General features: G+C 41.2%; 1 protein-coding gene across 8 annotated transcripts in view; it reads right to left on the minus strand.

Moving 5' to 3' along the window:
- The window catches only part of mcf2l2 (MCF.2 cell line derived transforming sequence-like 2), a 129,097-nt gene that overhangs the window by 72,423 nt on the left and 34,288 nt on the right, over positions 1-22,386 (minus strand). For all 8 annotated transcript variants that reach the window (XR_005444154.1, XR_005444155.1, XR_005444156.1 and 5 more), the window contains exons 3-15: positions 16,328-16,442; positions 15,923-16,013; positions 14,243-14,362; positions 13,129-13,245; positions 10,874-11,023; positions 9,741-9,865; positions 9,497-9,611; positions 8,753-8,872; positions 7,267-7,458; positions 5,799-5,990; positions 5,518-5,704; positions 4,319-4,422; positions 2,627-2,715 (exon numbers count right to left, since the gene is read on the minus strand). Coding sequence is in view for 5 of the 8 variants with exons in the window: in XM_038716844.1 (XP_038572772.1) it covers positions 2,627-2,715; positions 4,319-4,422; positions 5,518-5,704; positions 5,799-5,990; positions 7,267-7,458; positions 8,753-8,872; positions 9,497-9,611; positions 9,741-9,865; positions 10,874-11,023; positions 13,129-13,245; positions 14,243-14,362; positions 15,923-16,013; positions 16,328-16,442 (1,717 nt within the window). In the remaining 3 variants the exon portion in view is untranslated. The remainder of the gene's footprint in view (positions 1-2,626; positions 2,716-4,318; positions 4,423-5,517; positions 5,705-5,798; positions 5,991-7,266; positions 7,459-8,752; positions 8,873-9,496; positions 9,612-9,740; positions 9,866-10,873; positions 11,024-13,128; positions 13,246-14,242; positions 14,363-15,922; positions 16,014-16,327; positions 16,443-22,386) is intronic.

The following is a 22,386-nucleotide window of genomic DNA, read 5'->3' on the forward strand; positions in this document are numbered from 1 at the left end:
AGTTTGTGTCCATATCTATCTTTTTCTTGAGTTGAGAGGTGATCCAAATAAAATCTCTACGAGGGAGTCTGGTGTGAGCCGCTATCTTGGTCTGTTGTTTGCCCTCCAGATACCGAGCATGTCACGTGACTGAAAACTATGAACTGAAAACACACCAAATGAGTGAATTCCAAGTGGAACTTACCTACTTGGGGATTTCATATACCAAGAGCAAGTGACTTCTCACAAGTTAAAGCAATGAAATCACATGTACCAGACTTGGATATTTTGTCAGTTTAAACTTAAAACCCTTAACATAATGTTAGTGATAAAATTCTGAAAAAATTCAGTCATCATTGTGCTGGTTTTGGGTATATTGTCAAATATTTTGGAGTTATTTGATCCATCACTGAGCAAAAATGCGAGTGCATACAGTACAAATCACAGCAAGATATTGAATATCACTGCAGACTCACTATTTGCCCTTTCAAAACACTCAGTATCTGCCATGTAGAGAATGTCTCTATCAATTTTGGTAGCCTTTGAAGAAAAGGCTTGAGGAGACATCTGAATTGACCATAGGTTGCAGTGAGGCAAACTTATGTTAGACATCAGTGGATGTGCTGAAAAAGATTCTGCTGTGAATTGGTGCGTTTTGGTCCGACTGTTTTTGCTGCACCAACAGTTTTAGCGGAGAAAAAGAAGAATGAATAAAGCTTTGCTGCTTGGCCCCCAAATTGTAATCGGAGCAGTTTTAATACCTCCTCAATACTGAGCTGGTAATGGGAGCCATGCTGCCTTGCATGCATGGTCCCCAGGCCCGTTGGGCAAGCCTGCAAGCGGGTATCAACAGAATCTAAGTCTATACTTCTTTTGCTTTGAAAGACAAAGGTTTGTCAGTGTTTCTCGGACCTGATTCAGCCCATCCCTGATATTGTGTTGTTCTCTGTGGCTTTGCAGAACCATGTGACTTGTTTTGTCCTCTCCTCCTGTATTCAACCATGGGGCAAAACGATCTCATCACTACTAAGTCTGATGCTTATCTACCACACCCCGGGGTGGACTGGCAATCTGGCATAATGGGCAAATGACCGGTGGGCCGACGCACCTTTAGGGCTGATGTAACCTGAAAATGATTTATTTGTATAATTATTTAAAAAATGGGCCAACAACCGGCCCATAAGGCATGGACAGCGGCCAATTGATTCATTTTCAAAACTGGCACTGAGCTGGCAAAAAAAAAAAAAAAAACCCTGTTACGGATGGCGCTAAAATAACCAATAGCTTCAACATAGCAGAGTGTAACTTTAGGTGAACGCATGGAGTAGCTTAACAGGGTCCTGTAGAGAGCAGGGAGGGAGGATGTGTGCTATAACAATGATGATAATTACTTCAGTTAAGGTCAATGATAATATTATAATCATAACACTATCATACAGAGAGACCGTCACCTTCTGCAGGTGATCACTCAATGTCCAACTGTCCAACAGCGCAGCATAAGCTATTTGACATTTTTTTTGTTGCTAGCGTAGTTCACTAATGCAGTTGCAGCATCAGCTAACTGTCCTAATGGCTGACTAGGTGATGTTATTTTATCAGCCTGTCGTTGGCAAAGCCCACGCTGCTGTGGGTAACCGAGATCCCTATGTATCATGCGACTGTATAATATGGCCTATCAACAGCTGAAGCATGTTACTAAAATGAATGACAGTTAACAGTCGAAATTAGCGAGAGAATAACAAACCAAAAGACAGAACTGTAGTCTGTCAACTACAACGCAGTATTAGGTCCACTGCTGGAAATTAATACAGTCTGAAGGGATACTACCATAACAGCAGATTAATTATTACTTTATTCACATAATATTACACATTTTTTCAAAGTATTATGACTTTATTCCAGAAATGTCAGAGAATACAGATATCTCACAAAAGTGAGTACACTCCTCACATTTTCGTAAGTATTTGATTATATCTTTTCATGTGACACTTTGCTATAATGTAAAGAAGCGAGCGTACAACTTGTAAATTTGCTGTACCCTCAAAAAACCCCATCACACAGCCATTAATGTCCAAACCGCTGGCAACAAAAGTTAGAACACCCATGTGGCACCTATTCATCCATTGATGTGAATAGGTGCCACGTTCAAAGATTTAAAGTGTGACTTCCACAAACAAAAGACAAAAAAGAGGAGGGAAGACTTAATCATGCCAACATGTGTGTTGACTTAGCAGGGATGATATTAAATGAGCAGAGCTGATCTACAGGAGAAACAGAACTGAAAGCAATAAAGAATGCCTGAGAGCTGCACTGCATTTTATGAATTATATTTTTAGATTTTGAATTGTCAACTATTGCCTGAATTCTGTGTTTCCTTTTATACAAATAAAGACATTTTCACCATAAATTGATACAGAAAAGGCAGATATTGGCGCAGAACAATTCACCAGAATGCTGGAAATGTTCAAGGAGGAGGACCTTGACCTCCTGCATAACATGTGCCCCCTCCAATGTTTAAACAAAACCTACACCCTTCATTTCGGGATTTTATACTATATTATACTGTAGTTCAGCACTGCTGTGTAGTATCACTTCATCTCTGGTTTACGGACTCAACTACGGCCACAGTGGTGTTTTTTGTCCTTACCTGCGTCTGTTGGACAGACTCTCCTCTGTCTCATTGGTCACAACAACATGGGTGGAGCCTCCTTGGCTTTCCTCATGCATCACCTCAATCTGTGACACACAAACACACACATTTGGCAGGGTCTTTGTATAGTAGTTACCACTGCAACATTAAAGAAACGATTGCAGCTATATTTAAAGCGCTAGTGTAGCCTACACTGTAACAGCAACGAAAGGGAAATTTACAGGGGAGGTATAGACTGCTGCACACACTTGAGATGCAAAAATCACACATGTCCAGGTGGCTCTATAATTAAAAACAGTGTGTTTTGGCCAGTAACTCTCAGATACCGTAGTAGGTTGCACATTTTAACACCTTGTATGCACGGTTTCCCTGAACTGAGCTGCTCCTCATGATATAGGCCACACCCATTTCCACCTATAATTCTATTCATAAAATGGGTGAAAAACTAGGTCGAACTCCTCCTAGGCAGTGAGTCAGATCTACATAAAACTTTCAACATATATATTCTATTTTGACCAACATAACTCATGATCAAAAGTTATTACAATAATTTTGATACTCCAGACAATGAGAACTTTATAATGGAAAATCTTGTTCCAGACTTGTACTCACATCTCCACATAGGTTTTTCTAATTAACACAAACTTTGAGCCAGTACATACGTGTGCCAACTGAGGCTTTGCACAAAATTAGGCACCAATTGGCAGCTAGGGGGGCTTTTTGTTGCAAAGTCATGATATACGCAAAAAGACGTCCACATACGGAGGAGGTTCTGGTGAATGAGTGTGTCAAATACAGGATGTTCTCACAGATGACTGGGGTTTGTGTCAGGTGAAGTCAAAAGTCAGGGTTTTCAAAAAGAATATTTTCAATTGTCAACAAAAGCTGCTCAACGTCTGTGTTCTAAAGCAACATAAAGTTAGAAATTCTGCATCTCCCTGAAAACTGTGCCAACAATGCCTTGGTCTGAATGAGCGTAATGTGTTAACATTATTTAACATCAGAGTTTTTCCTACATACAGTACACAAAATTGTGAGAAATTACTGAGTGAGTGAGGAACGAAATCAGGATGACCTGATAATTAATTAATCGTTAATAAGTAATTAGTAAATAACTCAGAATGGAACAGCAGATAATGATGATTTACTACAGAACTGACTGGGAGATACTATATTTTATCACTTTCTTCATAAGTTGTTCCTGTTGTTCAAATATCTCAAATAACTCAAATATCGTATCTCCCAGTCAGTTCTCTAGTAAATCATCATTATCCACTTCTTATCATGGATTCATTAATTATCAAGTCAGTCCTGATTAATGAACATTTCTGCTAGCATCAATGTAAATATGCCAGATTTAGCCAGAAGGCATATAGAGCTGGGTATTGAAATTCTTTACATTTATGATACCAACCAATATACTTTGGTACTATTGAGCATTGAAAAAAGAGAATTTAGTACCACTTATTCATACTTCAGTATTATTTAAGTTTTGTGAATAAGATGCTAATATGATGTCAACTAATAGACTATTTAGCTTAATAAGCCACGCATCTTAAAAATTGGCAAATTTATTAAATGAAATTTATCTGTTTATTCATTTATTTTTTACACAGTAATTAAAAGGAAATGATGAGCAGTGCTTGTAAGAGTAGTACTATCAGTACATTTCTAAAGAGGAGGGGATACCTTGATGCCTCCTTTGGCCTTGCGTACGTTCTTCTTCTTGTTGGGGTCAGCTTCGGCTGGCTTGCTGCCACTGTTAGAGTTGTCAGAAGTTCTGCGAGCCAGAGCTGAAATGAAGTGAGAGGACACAGCATTAGGAACTTTATTCTTTATTTGGATCCCCATTAGCGTCTTCCTGGGGTCCAGATAAAAACAGTTACAATAAAACATCAATTTAAAAACAATCAAAAAGGTTCCAAAAAAACAACATCAATGGGTAGAGTTTTTGTCCCACCCGTCCACCCCATCCCTGTCCTTACTCAAAAATGTTTGTTATTTATATTACTTTTACCATTGAAAATGGTGCTAAAAGGCTTCCCCCCAGTGCTCTGGGGATGTGAACGGGCTGGAGTGGCCTGTAACTACCACCTAGAATAGGCTTACATTATGAAAGGTGAATTTGTAGCCATATTAGCTGACCTGACGATAACCTGCTTCTACTTCAGGCTGGCTTTAGCTATCCATGTTCACGCCATTTGGTCCCAGGTTGCCTGAAAGCATTTGTCAAACCTTGTTCTCTGAATCTCAGTTCTCTTTTTCATCTGCAATCTCATCATTTAAAATGTTTGTCCTCCTGCACAGATTTTCAACGTAGTCCAGCTTGGTAATTGTTCCATCCATTTTCTGCTATGAATTAATTACTTTGTTTTAAAATGACTATTTTTCATTTAGCCTGATCTGTCCCAGATATACCAGGCGTTGATAAATGTTTGGGATGTTGATATCCAGTCGGGCATGTACCTATGTCCTAGTAGGCACAGACGTCCATCAACTTGGACTACAGCCACAATCTTAATTGATGTAATATTGTCCACAGTGTTGAGAGAAAACATGGATCAAAATCAGCTTGATTCAGTGAACAGCAGTTCCAGACAGGATTATATAGATTCTTGTTTGTCTTGTTTAGACATGGCAGATTATCAGAGACACGGCATGAATTGGCTTGAATTCAGCACAACCTCCTGTAAGAGGTTTTGTGGTTTTTCACTTAAATCATTTATTTCTTCAGATCTTGTGTTACATTACACGCATACCGTCTTAACATGCATTCAGATAATTGCTAGAAACACACGCTTGTTACTGTACAAGCAACTCGCTTTTCAAAGGCAGTAAGAATTTGTTTTCCTGCATAAATTATTTCGTTATAATGAAATCCAACTCACGCTGGTGGCTCCCTGTAGTCCTGGGGGGGTTCTTCAGTGATGGCCGTTTTGGAGAGGACTCAGGCCGCGGTGCAACGGGCTGGACGGGCCTCGTCTGTTTAGCCGACAGTCTCTTCAGACTGACGTGTCGCTTCTCAAACATCTCCTGGACATCCTCCAGGCGCTTTAGTGCCTTCAGGACACTGGCCTGCAGGCAGAGAGCTCACTGTCAACCCTCATCATTGTCATTTTTGCAACAGAACATCCAGTCATCCTGTAAATTAACGTTTTGAGCGCCGTACCTTTATATCCTCTGACAAGACAACCTCACACTGGTTGTGGAGGTTCCTTAGTTCAGTCAGTTGGTTCTTCTCTGCCAACTCCAGAAAGCCTTCAATTTCGGTCCGTGCTGACTCTGCCCCCTCCTGTGACTGACACTTATCCACAGCCTGAGAGGCCAGCAGGTAGATGCCGGACTCACACCACTCGTTCACCTGTAAACGGCAGAAATTCAAACAGGTTCAAACTAAGATTTCAACATACCTGACACCATCCCTTCCCATGTGGTGGAGGGCTCTGTGTTTAGTTTGCCACTGGGGTCAATTGGGATCTTGAGTGGCATAGTATCACTAATTCTTCATGCATTTGATGATCACATTACAAGTTTCAACAAAGACTGGGGCTACATATTTAAAGAAAATTCTGGCTTATTACGACTTGAGTCTGAAATATTGATAATAATCCTTCATTACACACTACTACTACTACTACTACTACTACTACTGCTGCTGCTACTGTAAATGTGTAAGTCAAATTGGAACCAGGAAGTAAGTCTGTAAACTGATGGATGTTTACAACAAACTGGGAAATAATTGTACTGTTTTCATTTGTTTTCCCTTCTAACTAAGTTTGGCTAATCTGTTTTTTTTTTTACAAACTGTCTAATAGTCTACCTGAATGTGTTACCCTGTTTGACTTTTTTTTTAGCGATGTCTCCATGAAAACCTGCATGGCCTGCTATTTTCTGATGTTAAACTCAAGATAATGTGCAAGGGCCCCAAGCGACTTTGAGACACATTATTCTAGATGGCACTGCACTGGCTTCCAGCACCACCATAAGGTATGTTAGCATTATCTTTGATCAGGGTATGTCCTTTAACTCCAATATAAAACAAACTTCAAGGACTTTTTTCAACTATATAACATTGCAAAAATCAGGCACATCCTGCCCTCCTTTAAGTCAGCCACCATCATATCGTAAAGTGATTGTACAAACACAGAGCTCCCAGAATGCAGGATTACTCGTGGTTCATAGAATCTCCGAATGAAGAACGGGAGCCAGAGCCTTAAGCTATCAAGATCTCTTATGTGAAATCAGGTCCAAATTTGGGTTTGGGAAGCAGACACCATCTTCAGTGAAGCTGCTGAATCCTCATGCGACCTCATTTGTATTTTCTTTTTAATGTTTACTGCTAATTAACCGCTGTGCTTAAATACAGCCTCTCTTGTTTCAGTACTACAGACTAATTAAGGAGCTGGTCACAAAACACAGACATCATTACATAACAGCATGTCTGAAAAATGAGATAAAAACAGATTGAGCAGCTTCCATTCGTAAGCCAAAGACTGATTCAAGGGTGATCCTAAGTCCAAAGATGTTTTGGATATCTTCATCTACACATGCAAAGACAGATGATCCAAGTGTAGGGAATCTAACATGTTTCTGGATATGATGTCTGTGGATGTCTTTCAGTCTTATCATATCCTCACCTTATCAATGCCCCTGTGTATATTCAGGGATTTGGACAAGACATTTGTCTTTTTCTTGGTCTCGTTGCTGAAGTCATCGCAGACTCGCCGGAGCTCCACACATTTGGGTCGAATCGAGTCCACAGCGTAGTGATTGCTCTGGATCAGCTGGTCACCATGCAGTGCGTGGAGCTGGGCCTTCTCTAGCGCGGGCTGGAAGAAAAACAATTCCGAATATATTATGGCACTTTCATTTGTATAAACAAAATCTTCATGGTGTCCAAAGTCTGCTGTGTCTGTTGAGGTAAATGTACGCAGATGGGTGCTGACTCTGCTTTTATTTGCAAAACTTTACAAAATACCAATTTGAGATTATTGCTTTCTGGTCAAGGTAGGTAATTAAAGAGCCTCTATGAAAAAGCAGTCATGACTGAGTTTGTACAGTACATGTGCCCCCCGCCCTGCATCTCATTAATTAATGTTAATTGAGTATTGATTGAGGAAAAATAAATATATACTGCATTGCTCTCTGTCCCTGGCCCCTTGCGGAATCTGTTTGCCTGTTTGGACTGCCTTCTATGTTTTTGACCCTTGCCTGCCTCACCATCCTGTAAACCTTTGTTCCTCATTGTGCTCCAGTGGCTGTGAACTAATCTGAGGAGGGACAAAGAAGCATCAATCACTTCCAAAGTTAGCATGCTTGTTTAAAACACTTAGTTTGAATGTGATTCAATTAATACATTTTTTGGGGCACCGCTTTCTGTCTGTTTGTCTTTGTAATGACATTCAAATCAGTTACTAATGCTTTAAAGTTCAGGAACGAGCCAATAATGAGTTTGGAGTCCAATAAAATAATAAAGGGTCAAGAGTTTCTCACTTTCTATCCAGCCACCAAATCTGCAGTTATAAATGTTAATAATATATTAAGGAAGGTCATTGATAAAGGACAGTAAACATAAAGCTTGCAGTTATAACCACTTAAAGAAAATTAAAGTAATTAGGGTCATAAGTTTCACGTTTTTCTTTTTTCCAACAGTAGAAGTTCGTAAGTCATTTGCAATTAGACTGGCTAACAAGTCATTAATACATGGTTCTTATAATATATTTAATGCAAGTATGTCGTTATACTTGGATTATAATTGTAAGGTTTTTAATTAATTTTGGTCCATTGAAGGATTTTCCTGATGAACAAAAGAGCTAAACAGATAAAGCCAGTGTGGTGCTGGAGCAGCATCAGCACAAGCCAAAAGGATTGTTTACAGCCAGGCAACCTAAAAGCTGTTCTTATTAATAGATTGTAGGTGATCTATAAGGCAATAACAAAATATTAACAATTAATAAAGCAATTAGTTTTAACTTCTAAGCCCTTCATAAAAGGTGTATTAGAGAGTGGCCCTTGATTTGGTATAAAATATAGTAATGTTGTAGATGTTTGATTTAATAACTGTAGATGAAATGGCCTTAACTAATGGTTTGTGTGTGTGTGTGTGTGTGTGTGTTGACTGACCTGAGCCTTCTCCTCAAGTGTTTTCAGTTCCTTTAGCAGGTGTTCAACTCTGGCCACACAATCCCCGGTATCTGGCAGGCTAGCTAGACTGTCCATCAAACTGTCTAGAGACACTTTGACCTGGAGAACCAAAGAGAGGACAGAGACTGAGCAAAGACAGAGAAAAGCTTTACATTACCCACATCTCCACACTGTAATAATTAATTTCTCATGTCACAACTTAGCTTCACTTCAGAGTGTCTTTAAGTCCAAGAATGTCACCGCTGATTATCTCAAATTATGTCATCTGCACATAACTTTGTCTGTCTGTCATTTAAGTTAATGTGACTTCTTTCTACAAATACTGCATCAATGAAACAAGCATGTTCAGGCAGTCTGTGAATGTTTTCGGTCATCCAGGTCATAGTTATCCAAGGTGGGCTCTGGACTTGGTTGAAAATTCTTGAAGACATTTATATAGTTAATTTCTTATGCATGTCAAATGTTCATCTCAAATGTTTGAAATGTCAAGGACACAGACTCATTTAAACAAAATACAATAAGACACCGGACTTTTTAGAGCATGAGGTGTCAGGCAGGACGGGAAACCAAGTCTTTTTATTACTTCAGTGTTTTCTTAAGTACATTTTTCAAAGTATGTTTTTACAACTGAAGTCTTTTAAACCTGTAAAAAGAGGAGACACAGGTGAGATCCAAAAGTTGCAGGCCAGGCGCAGTCAAGCAGACAGAGACAGACAGATATACCTCTCTGAAGTCCTGTTCAAAGTGGCGTAGCTGCAAGCACTGCTCCAGTTTCAGATGATGTTTACACCAGAACTGTTCAAAGGCGTTCTCTGTCTCATCCAGCTGGGCTAAGAGCCTGAGGAGCCACACGCGCACACACACACACACACACACACACACACACACAGTTACTACAGGACTACATGGCCATACTATAGACTGAGATTTATATAATTTAAAAAAGAAAAGCTTTGACGACTGTCACCTTTCCACAGTGATTTGATTCTCCATCTCGTCAGGGTTGAGTTTGTGATTCTCTGACTTGGGTGTCTGCTCCTTGATACAACCTAACAGGGTGGTGCCCTGTTTTAAAGCTAGCTTCAGTTCATCCTGGTTTAGGGACAAAGAAGCATTGGAAATAACATTATTATCTGCAAAACAGCTGACCAATGTGTATGTGTATGGTCCATTTACACCTATTCCTGAAACGTGCATATGTATCTGGCATCTTAGGTGAATAATTACATCTGTTTACTGGCCCTTTGCTTTTATGCTTGATATATGCAAATTCGGTACGTGGAACTTGTAGACTTGTAAAGAAGGGAAGCTGCGTCACCTTGCAAGACAATGGTCAAATGGCAAATGGAGACCGTCAAAGGCACCTATTCAGCTTGCTAAGAAGGCTAATAATACTTACATTATACTGTCTCCCTTGTTCACACATACAGATTATTTTGGATACCAGGAAATGGAAACATTTTTTGTCTAAAATTTAACTATGTAAAAGTACTAAATGGAGAAAATGCTGATCGTAGCATCAAAGGCTTGCCAATTTCAGTCTCTGTATGAACAGGGGGTAAGAAGGCAATCCTTTCCAGACGAGACACTTGCTAGTACTAGTGCTACCCCAGTTGGTCGCCTGACCCGGGTTGTCCACATTGTAGTAGCCCCTCCAGAGTCTTCCAATGCGATGCTGCTGTACTGTATGGGCTCTACTTATTTTTGCTAGCCTTGCAGAGGCTTTTCTGTAGCTTTATGATTGGCAGCTTGATAGCAGGAAAACATTTCTTTGGGTTTTTTTAATTTTATTTTGTTATACACGGAAGGACATGCAAAAGACATTTTGTATTTATTTCAGTAAATTTTGTTGCGACCTGAGTTGAGGCAGAGGTGCACTGTACTTTGGTCTATCTATTTTTCCACAAACAAACTAAAACACAACCAACAATAGCCAATACATGACCCCCAAGTATTCACAAGGTCACCAAGCTTCTAACACCACCAATTTAATGAGAATTTGCAAATTACTCTTGCTGTGCTACGTTCTGGTGTGACCAGGCAGTAATGTAACTCTCAGTCTTTCAATATGACATGTGTGTATTAATTGTACTAAATCACCTTGAGGTTGTCGTGTTTGTCGGTGTGTGCTGTGAGCAGATCTTTGGTGCACTGTACGTCATTGGGCAGCTCCGTCTCTGCCAGGTCTGTCCCAAACTTCTGTAACATCTGGGCTGTGGTTTTCACTGTCATGGCAAAGTTCTCTATGGCCTAGGGAAAAAGATCCACATGTGACTGCATCCTAGAATGCAAATGACCATACAGCCACTGTATGTAGAAAAAATCCCATATCTATGATTTCTCTACAGCTGCCACATTTTTTAAATTGCCAAATCACTGGTATTACAGGGGCCATGTGTAGTTTTCAGTGGCTTCTAGCGGTGAGGTTTCAGATTGCAACCATTACGTTTCCAAGCGTGTGCCTGGGCTTGCTCAAACTCAGCACTTGACATTGGCCAAAACAGAGACATCAACAAAAGACTACTACACTGCTAGACTGACTGCAATTAGCTGATATGATCCGTCGGGATTGTGTGTCTTTCACCAGAGAGGTTCAGCCATGTCAATATAGCTAAAAGTTTTTGCAGTTAGTGAGTTAGACTGAATATTATAAATTAGATTGTTGCCACACTTTAGTAGAACAGTTAGAACGTTACTGTAACTTACTGGATGGGTCCTCCACTCCATTGTCCTGCACCGTTATGTTGCATTATTGTATATTATGTGGGTCACGTATGTTACGTAGACTGAGACCTGCAAGGAAGCTGTGTACCTGAGTATTAATAAAATGATAAGAAATCTAAATTAAACATGAAGCAAACAATGCCAGATCTAATGTAGCTGTCTGCCCCTGCCTTGCATGACTATAGAGTAGTAGGCTACAAACAAACAATACTTTGACGTAACACCGTACACAGGATAGTAATATAGACTGCTTTCAGACTGTGACTCAGATCTGATCTCTTTATAACAGCGTGAACAGGCCAAGTCACATGGAATCTGATCTTTTCCAATTCAAATTTGTGCCACCTTCATATATGGTCGAAATCCGATGCAGAAAAGCAACCTGAGTCTGGACACTCAGATTGGAATTGATTCAACTTTTATGCTGTAGAAGGAGACGCGACGAATGAAAAGTCTCCACAAAGGCCATTGTTAAACACGTGGCTCTCTTCCTCCTCTGCTTTGCTATCATCTGCTCACAAATTCCCTTTCTTCCACCTGTGATCCACCAGACTGCGAGCTCTCTTCTGAGTCACGTGCATGCTACTTATCCATGCCGACACGGTGGAGAGAGAGAGAGAGGGAGTTGTGTGGTAGATGTGTTGTACAGCACCAGAGACTGTAAACTGTAGGTGCTAAGCACGACAACCCTATATTCTAACTTTGGACAGGTTTGTGCAGCGGTGTTCATGAGAGAAAGAGAGGGAGAAAGCGAAAGGAGATGCTGCACAAACATACACTCCTCAATATAGCTCCTCCTAGAAAATCAATATGTGGCGGTCAGCGTTGATAATTATTCCATACATTGTTTTATTTGTGGCGGCCCACAAATAAATCAATGTATGGGAAACACTGCTTTCACTACCACCCTGCTTCACCTCCAAACAAAGCAGTCTCACCAGACTTTTTAATTAAAATCATATTCATAACAGCAGCAAGGAGTATGGTTTTTACAAAACATCTACAAAAAAATAAACACAAAAATTGGATCTGGGAACAAAATCGGAATTGAGCATCAAGGCCTGCAGTGTGAACGTAGCCTTAGATCGCGAGCTGCTGAAGTAATGTGATGATTAGCAATTGGTCGGCATTAGCCGGCAAGTTAATGTTATGTTAGTTTACTTGTCCAATAGAATGAAAGTTAACTCTGGGTGGGTTTTTATATCCACAGCAAAGAAGAGGTCTCTCCATGACTCAAATGCCTTTCCGATGTTGACTGTGTTTTTGCCTGATGTCGATCTGATTCTCGTTTGACCTGACAGGCTTCAGCACATAGACCTGTTGTTGTCTGTGTTGAGCTGGGAGCCTGTCGTTTTTTGATGTTAGCGGACTCCATTTTTTTGGCTGTGGTGTCGTCACTCTGTGTACAGTTCAGATTCAGTGGGTGGGAGGCCCGGGAGCGTGTGTGCGGCAAATTCAAACCTGATTACTTCACATAGAATAGTGGCTGTTCCAAGGGACCGAGAAAGCAGGTGTGTGGTTAATTTTTATGTGAGATTACAACCCGTTGACAAAAAAAGAGATTTCATTAAAAAACTACATAGAGCCCCTTTTAGGTTCTATACAGTATTTAGTAATGTATGTGTACTCACAGTTCGGTGGTGTATCCACTGACTGTGACAGTACTCTAGGCTTCCTCCAAGCTCCCGGGTCAGGTGGCCTTTATCCACATAGCCATGCAGGTCTGACAGAGAGTTCAGCATCACAACCTGCAAACACATTTAATATATTCAGTACATGGCTAAAAGTGCTTTTGATCATGACCGACATTATGTAATAACGAGTTCGGTAGAAAACTAGCCTTAATTAAATATCTTTTACACTGACTTTACACATCAAGTTCATTTTAGTCTGTGAAATGTTCTATAATATCTTCTGTGGGTGTAGACGGTGCGCTTCAAGCCTGAAAAAATTAACCATGATGATGCAATCACAGTTATCTCAGCTTGGATAACACATAAAAGAAAGCCTGAGATACAAACTGGGGCCATAGAGTTTCTTTAAAGACATTTATTGTGCAGGGAGGATCTTACAAGACACACTATTGACCTGCATTATAGGAAGTGTTTTTAGACCATCTCATTCTAGGGACTAAAAGTCAGAATATTTCATCATATTTCATTTCATCCTCTGATGCATCAAAGATGTGAAATACTAAATTACTGAGTATGTGTTTCAATTCAATAAATTTGAAATTCCAATGAGACAAAACACAACAAACATAAGTGTATGCTGTATAACTGTAATTAAATTTAACCTAACTCCTCTCTTCGAATACAGTCTGACAAAGAATCCAAAAGTTGTGATTCAGGGTGCAGCCTGATACTGCTTTATGTCCTGTTGGCCTTGGAAAAGGTTTTTGACCCGTTTAAAGTTTTTGGGATTTTTTTGATTCATTCCCAGAATGTAAAATGTACACTAGTTTGGTCTTCATTTATTGTCTTTTGTTCTCTTTCTTCTTCTCAAAACTTTCAGAATAGATCTGGGGTGCAAAGATGTGAGAGGGCATGCAAAAACAAAAGACAGAGACAGACAGAGTCGTGAGATGAGAAATGGTGTGTGATTTCTGTATCTATCTATTAATCATGCATTTAGTTAAAAACCTCATGTCTTTGATTAATCAACTTTCCCAGCAACTAACTAACTAATAACATATAATAACTAACTAACTAATAACATTTATGGTTTTTACTGAAGCATGCTTACCGGTACCTTCATTTTAAAGTCATCTTTGTGCAGCTTGAGCCCGATGTCTGCCATAGCCCTCTGGAAGAACCTGGACGGCCTCAGCACCAACACCAGCTGCAGGTTTCCTGGAAACGCCCCCTAGATAACACAACATGTGAATTACAATATATCTCTAAGCCACCACATTATTTCATTCATCACACACACACACACACACACACATATATGACCTGGGACTCACTGAACCAGCCATGGTCTTGTAACTTCTTTTTATTTTTTTTAAATACAAAGAAAATATGTATCTCACCATAGTAACTAATTTATGGTATGTAATTATGACTGCATGCTTGTTGGTATAGGAACCTGGCCTTAGACATTGCAAAACAGCAGAAATATGCAGATACCGATGTTAGACCCGATAAATACTACATTGCAGCATAATGCAGCACAATTAAAAGGAGTATGATATCTACTGCCTACCATTATCTGTGCATCCAGAGCTAACATCAGGTCTAAACTGCCCAGCTGGATGACAGAAAGTACACTGAAACAATTTCCAAATTATTTCCCACAGTTTTCTAAACCTGTATGGGCTAAATATTATTTTTAGAAAATTCTGCTACATATTATTCCCGTGATGTTTTCTCTATGCTTATGAAATACTATAAAGTTTTACCTGTTAAGACCTCAAAAAAGTTCTTCTTGTGATATAAACTAGGGAATAAAAGGGACAGTCATTCTTGTAACCTGTTATGAGGGATCCCAAGTGTGACTGGCAAGGAGAGGATCTTTGTTCCAAAACATAGAAACCCAGACTGTGTAAATGATTATGCATCTCTTTGCTCTGGGCCAGACGTTAGTGACTGTCCTAGGAGGCAGAACCTCTGGACCAGCTGATTTGTGTACTTCTCTGTTTAATCTCTTTTATTAATAAATTCTTCAAAAGACAATGGTTTGTTGTAACTCAACTATTTGCTCAATCCCTCACCAGGAATACCACAATTTTCCACAAGTAGTAGACATGGCTTTGTAATAAGAGTGAATATTCAAAAACATTTGAAAACCACACCTTTAATTTACCATAGGCTGCCCTCTAGGGGAAACAACTACATGTTACAACACTTACCTTTTGCATATGGCATTTGCTATATGTTCAATTCCATGTGCCATCAGTGTAAAATGGGCTCATAAACATCTGGGCACCCCAAATTAAGTACATTTAACCTGCATCTGCAGATTTAAACTTATCTACCGATATAGTTAGTTATGAGTTTGATGGTACCCATGAGGTATGAAGGAGAAACACTGTACAAATTACCCACTTATAATAGGAGAAAGAGTACAAAAGATTATTGAATTTATGACTTATCATAAAGCTTGTTCCACCTTAACATTAGTGGTGCAAATGTAGGATAAATGTGGTCATATAGAGCATATTCATTTTTTAACACAGGGTCTCAGATGAAAAGAAATGCTTTTTAACATCCAAGTGCACATAGAAGATGCAGGAATATTGTTTATGTAGCTTCAACTGCAGGATTAAATATGCATTTTGTCTGCAAATGGTGGTTTGCGTGGTTGCTTGGTTGGAGCTTGTTTGCAATATCAGATAAAAATAGCTTTACTCTAAGTTTGTACATACTGTACTTTGTGTGTATTTATAAGGTGATTTGATCAAATGTGTCTTAGAGAACTTACAGCGATCCTGGATAGAGAGGCCTTTACGGAGCTCCATTTGTCCTTTCGCCGGTCGATGATGATAACAAAGCCGATACTGGCAGCATCCAGGCTGGAGACAGGAGGCAGAGAAGACATGTAACTGGACAGCTGCTTTGTGCATGTGTGTGTCTGGTGTACAGCTCTTGAACATGCAGAGCTCATCCATTTGAGTAAATTACTGTACATGAAAACCTGTTCGGTGTGATTCTGTAATACTGGAGTGTCTGATTAAATGGAGCTCTTGCACATAGTGTTTTGCTGATGTCCAGTGCAAAAAGTGAGGCAGCCTTTTGGGTAACGGCTGACTTGAAGTGTAAGAGTCAGAGTGTGTGAGGATAGCCACAATAATAGCAAACTCGTTTGTGTATGAGAGTGTGTGTGTACCTGGGGATGCTGGTCAGGTAAGTAACAACATTGAGGAAGTCTTCCTCTGGCACTTCGCTGAAGCCTGAGTACTCTGGGAAGGTGATAATGGGGGCGCCATCTTTCCCTCGCCCTCCTGCAACAGAAAAACACTTTCTTTCTAAGCATGCGCTCGTGCATGGGTTCAAACTAATGAGTGAGCACTTGGAGTCGTTCAAGACAGAGACCAACACACTGGAGACGTCATCACACGAATGGGCCTTCCACTGTGGTGTCCTGCACCGTTATTGCATCATTTCATATTATGTGACTGATGAGAACAATTGAAAACATGCAATTTACACTGAACATGGGAACATGTGCTGATGCCTGGCTAAGTAGATTGGATAAATATTCTGACAGACAAAAGATTTAGTGTAAAATAGAGACTGCATTTTACACCCCAGAGCATGCAGCAGTAACTCAGATATTTCAGAATTAACTCCAGCAAAAAATATCTCTTTACACTCAGCACAGTCTCTCACAGACATTAGTGCTTGATGACAGTGGAAAGTAGGAAGTAGGCATAATGTTCTGCTAAGGAGTGGCAAACAGAGGGGCTCTCTGTGGGCATTGTTGTTGAGGGTGCTCTCGCTGTCTTTGCTTGAGGGAGGTGGGCTGCTGGTTACACACACACACACATGCACATACATTAACTGCCTCTCTGTCTCCCTCTGCTGGGAGTACACAATCACATACACACACTCCTCCCTTTCTTCTCTCAAACCACTGCTACTAACTTAGTGTTTCATTTCCTTTGAACGTTTTACAGTGTCATTTCTTTTTTAGTAATGTCCTGTATGTTTAAAGAGGGTTGAAAGTGCCAGATCACAACGGAGATTGCGAGATTGGATTCCTTTTTAATAAACAATTAAGGAAAAAAAATATTACATCACTTTTGCTCTGAAACCTGAACCATTTCAATTGATTTAATCTTGCTTTGTTGTTATTGTAAGGAAAAAATATTACATCATTATTTTGCTCAGTGGTCACTGACTTTGGTACAGGTGATCGTGGGTTCGTTTCCCGGTCAGGGCAGGGGTATCCAGGTTGACCATTAGGCAAGGTCCTTAATGCTACTGGCCAACCTCATGCATGAGTAAAACCACAAATACAAGACGTCAGACGTCGCCCGGGTCCACAAGGTCCGCGTTACCAGGGCAACCTGATGACAAATGGGCTACTGGAACAAGACATTCATGGACTAGAGCAGAAAATATGGATCTGATGCAGTGCTACTATACAAGCAATCCCGGTGAGAGGTGTTATATGCAGAGACTGTGGGATATATGGATGCTTCGAAACCCATCATCAACACTGACAAAGAAACAACTGCTAGCTCAGTGTTCTAACATCCGCAAATGGCAGCTCCTATCACAACTAGATATTGATGAGGTACAACAAATATGCTACGGCAAGGGGGAGCCAGGACGACAGATCAGCAGGGAGATGTCATCATTATCCCCACACTCAGAGATTGGGTCCCAAGCCCCAGTAACAACAAGCCCTTACGGCACAGAATCACTCAACATAAGGGCGACTGACCTACGATTGAAGATCATAACTAAGCTGGACCCCCAAGTACAACGATCAAGATTGCCAAGGCTAAGTGACAAAGTACCCTCTGAAAGTCTGCTAGAAGATGTGAATGCAGCACTACATACTATCCCTACTAAAGCCATAAATGAGACCAATGAGCTCATGTACGCCACAGCAACAGTGGTCCTAGAGATGCTTGGCTATAAGATGAACACCACAAGCCACAAAGAGCATTACCCCCCATGGAGGAGAAGGCTAGAGGCCAAGATCAAGGCAACACGAAGAGAGGTTAGTCAGCTCTCAGAGCTACAGAAAGGTGCAAAGAAGGGGCTACCTAAGAAATACCACAAGCTGTCGATACCTGAGGCTCTGGAGACTGCCAAACAAAGACTCAGCGCTCGGCTACCCGCCTAAAGAGATACACGGGAGAAGCAGAAGCCAGGAGAATAAACCGGATGTTCTCCACTGAACCATCCAAAGTGTACTCTCAATGAACTGGGTGGATCTAATAACACAAGATCAGATCCACCCAGGGCTGAGACTGAACAGTACTGGAAGAACGTATGTGTGAAAGAGGCATCCCACAACACCGATGCTCAGTGGCTAGAGGATCTAAGAACAGATCACAGCAATCTCCCAGAACAAGATCCAGTAACCATTACAATGACATCCAAGAAAGAGTGGCAGGTATGAAGAGCTGGACAGCACCAGGCCCTGACATGATCCACCTACTGGCTGAAGAAACTAACTGCACTCCATGAAAGCCTGGCAGCACAAATGAACCAACTGCTGATGGATGGGACCCACCCAGAATGGTTAACCCAAGGACGGACAGTCCTGATTATGAAGGATCCCCAGAAGGGAACAATCCCATCCAACTACCAGCCAATTACTTGCCAACTACCGGCCAATAACCTGCCTCTGCACAACATGGAAGCTGTCAGCACCAGCTACTGGTTGATAGAGCAGTCATTCGAGACTGCAAGACCAGGCAGACCAATCTGTGCACAGCCTGGATTGACTACAAGAAAGCCTACGACTCAATGCCACATACATGGATACTGGAATGCTTGGAAATGTGCAAGTTCAACAGGACACTAATAGCCTTCATCAAGAACTCAATGGGGCTGTGGAAAACAAGTCTGGAAGCCAACTCAAAGCCAACTGCACAAGTCACCATCAAGTGCGGCATAAACCAAGGTGAAAAACAAGATCTGAGCCATCAGATACCCCGCTGGTATAATAAACTGGCAAAAGGAGGAGATAGAGGCCACTGACATCAAGACAAGAAAGATCCTCACATATCCAGCACCCTGAGACTGTACACCAAGCGTAGGGAGGCAGAGGGCTAGTGAGTGTCAAGACCACTGTCCAGGATGAAACGACAAAGATCCAGAAGTACATCAGGAAGATGGCCCCCAAAGATGAAGGGCTTAGTGAATACCTTAGGCAGCATAAACCCGAGGGTGAGGAAGATGAAGAACCTTCATGGAGGGACAAGCCGCTGCACGGCATGTACCGCAGACAAAGAAATCCTACCAGTGGCTGGAAAAGGCTGGACTAAAGGACAACACAGAAGCACTAATCATGGCGGCACAAGAACAGGCACTCAGTACAAGATCAATAGAGGCTGGGGTCTACCACACCAGGCAGGACCCCAGGTGCAGACTGTGCAAGGATGTGTCTGAGACAGTACAGCACATAACAGCGGGGTGTAAGATGAAGGCAGGAGGGTGTACATGGAACGCCAAAACCAGGTGGCTGGCTTAGTGTACAGGAACATCTACCATGAGTATGGGCTGGAAGTCTCAAGGTCAAAATGGAAGACACCTCCTAAGGTAGTTGAGAATGACTGAGCTAAGATCCTGTGGGACTTCAAGATCCAGACTGACAAACTGGTGATGGCTAACCAACCAGACATCGTGTTGATTGACAAACAGCAAAAGAAGGCTGCAGTGATAGATGTGGCAATCCCAAGCGACAGCAACATCAAGAAGAAGGAATACGAGAAGCTTGAGAAATACCAACGGCTGAAAGAGTAGCTAGCAAAGATGTGGAAAGTAAGAGCAACAGTGGTGCCAGTGGTAATCGGAGCACTGGGGGCTGTGACCATCAGAGGTCTCTGTCCAGAAGAGTGCAGTCCTAGGAACAGCTAAGATACTGTGTGTACCCTCAAACTCCCAGGCCTCTGGTAGAGGACCAGAGCTTGAGGATGACATATACCACACGGCAAGGGGTGAGAGGGGGATTTTTTATATATATATGTCTAATGAATTAAATAAAACCGTAACAGTGTGTGTGTGAGTGGGTGTATATAGGGGTAAGTAATAGGGGAGTTTCTGTGTGTCTGATATAAATTCGAATTCGGGGGATATATTTGGGTGTTTATCTTTTAATGTTTTATATTTAGGACATGAGGTTAGAAAATCACTTTCACTGTTTCTCTGCCTGACTGAGATAAATCCATGCAGTCATCTGATTTGTATTCGCTGCCACTCCACTGCCACTGTAATGAAGCACAGTGTGAGAAAAGAAAATAATAGAACAACAACTGCTACAGGCTTTAACAAATGCTGTGCCTCTCTACAGCGACATTTGTGCCAAGGCCAAGGCCGGCGAGTGGGGATAAGAGTCAAGCCAACCCGGGTCGGACCTGAGTCTTGTGCACTTCCCAGCCTACATCTGGCTAATGTATGGTGGCAGGAAAATAAAATGGATGAAATAAGACTAACTCAGAAACGGGAAATCAGAGACTGCTGAGACCTGGTCATACCACAACATACCAGAACAAGCTGTTAAACTTGACAGGCGGAGCGTGTTCTGCACAGACAGAACTCAGGAGGCGGGCTGTGTGTTTACAATAATGATGTTGGTGCTCAAATGCAGTCAAAGTGGATGGACAATGTTTACCATATGTGGAATTTTTATTGTTAAGATGGGAAGCAGTACCATTCCTGGCAGCTACAAAGCCCTCCGTCATCCTTGTTTATTTAACTAAAATAAAAGTAAGTAAGTAAGTAAGTAAAATAAGTCAACACAATCTCCACATGAAACTGATCAGCAAACTTAGCACTCTGGGTTTAAATACAACACTCTGCAGCTGGATACTGGACTTCCTCACAGACAGAACCCAGATAGTGGATAGACACCCCAGGGCTGTGTGCTCAGCCTCCTCTTGTTCACTCTGTACACCCACGAATGCATCCCCCGACATGGAGAGAACTGTTTTGTTAAGTTTACTGATGAAACCACCATCATTGGCCGGATTTCAAACAAAGATGAGACTTCTTGCCTGGAGGAAATCCACAGTCTTGGTGATTGCAGAGTGGTGCTCAGAGAATAACCTACTGCTCAACGCCAGGAGCTGATTCATCATTGATTTTAGGAAAAAGTAGGTGAAGATTAACACTCCTGTCTATATCAGTGGAGCTGAGGTGGAGCATGTGAACAGTTTTAGGTTTCTGGGAAACAGCATCACAGAGAACCTGACATAGTCATCTCACATCTCCACACTGGGGGTTCTGTCTTTCTCTATCTCTATTTTCATTGTTCCATGCAAGGACATCACTTTGTGTTGAAAAGTGTTGGGGACGTTTAGGGGCTCATATTAGGGGTGTGACAAAACACTTAGTCCACGAGACATGATAATGCCCAATATTGGAGTCACGAAAAGAAGACAACAAGGTACCCCCAATGCTATTTAGAAGAAATATTCATTGATGAAATAGGCCATGCGATTGGGGGGTCCTCGCACAGAAGATTTTGAGCATTAAACCCCTAATTTTCCTGCATTCTGGAGACATTTTCTGCACTAGTTTATGGTGGAAATGTCTTTATTTATATGAAGGGAAACAAAAATCATGTGGCCAGCGACAATTTAGAATATAAATATTATCAATTATACTGCAATCATCAGCAGCTTTTTTTTTTAACCTAAGTTACTTTTTTTTGGACAAGGCAGATTTCTTTCTAGAGTTGCAAAGAAGAGGGGAAAGTATTAACTATTAACACATCCAGATGCAGACAGCAAGAGAAGTGGAAAATCTCTTTACACTGAACAAGAAGGCAAGCAAGAGAACAGAGACATAGGTACATAAGGTGACATGGGCTCCTACAAGTGCCAAAAAGCTAGAAAAAGAATTAACACAGAAAAGGGGGCCAAGACTTAAGATTCTGCCCACACAGATGCCAGCAAAAACAACCAGACATTCAGGGCATCATTTCACTCCCAAAGAAGAGTCATATGACAGAAGTAGTGAACAGCGCTCAGTGTATCTGGGATCTGAAAAAGATATATCAATAACACACGCAGGCTCATGTCAGCAGACTCCATGATAAAATATCACTGGGAGCAATGGATCGAAAGTCAGTTGGGAAAAACATGTGACTCCCACCACCTTTGCACTACACCCTCAAATTTAAGGCACAACAGATGACCAGACAGGCATATCAGATAAAAGCTGAAGACGTCTACATTGGACCACAAGAAGCAGACCCTCCTT

This window comes from Micropterus salmoides, unplaced genomic scaffold (assembly GCF_014851395.1).
Source record: "Micropterus salmoides isolate LMB-PRFRI ecotype aquatic unplaced genomic scaffold, ASM1485139v1 Ms_hic_scaffold_13, whole genome shotgun sequence".
In the NCBI taxonomy this organism is placed as follows: Eukaryota; Metazoa; Chordata; class Actinopteri; order Centrarchiformes; family Centrarchidae; genus Micropterus; species Micropterus salmoides.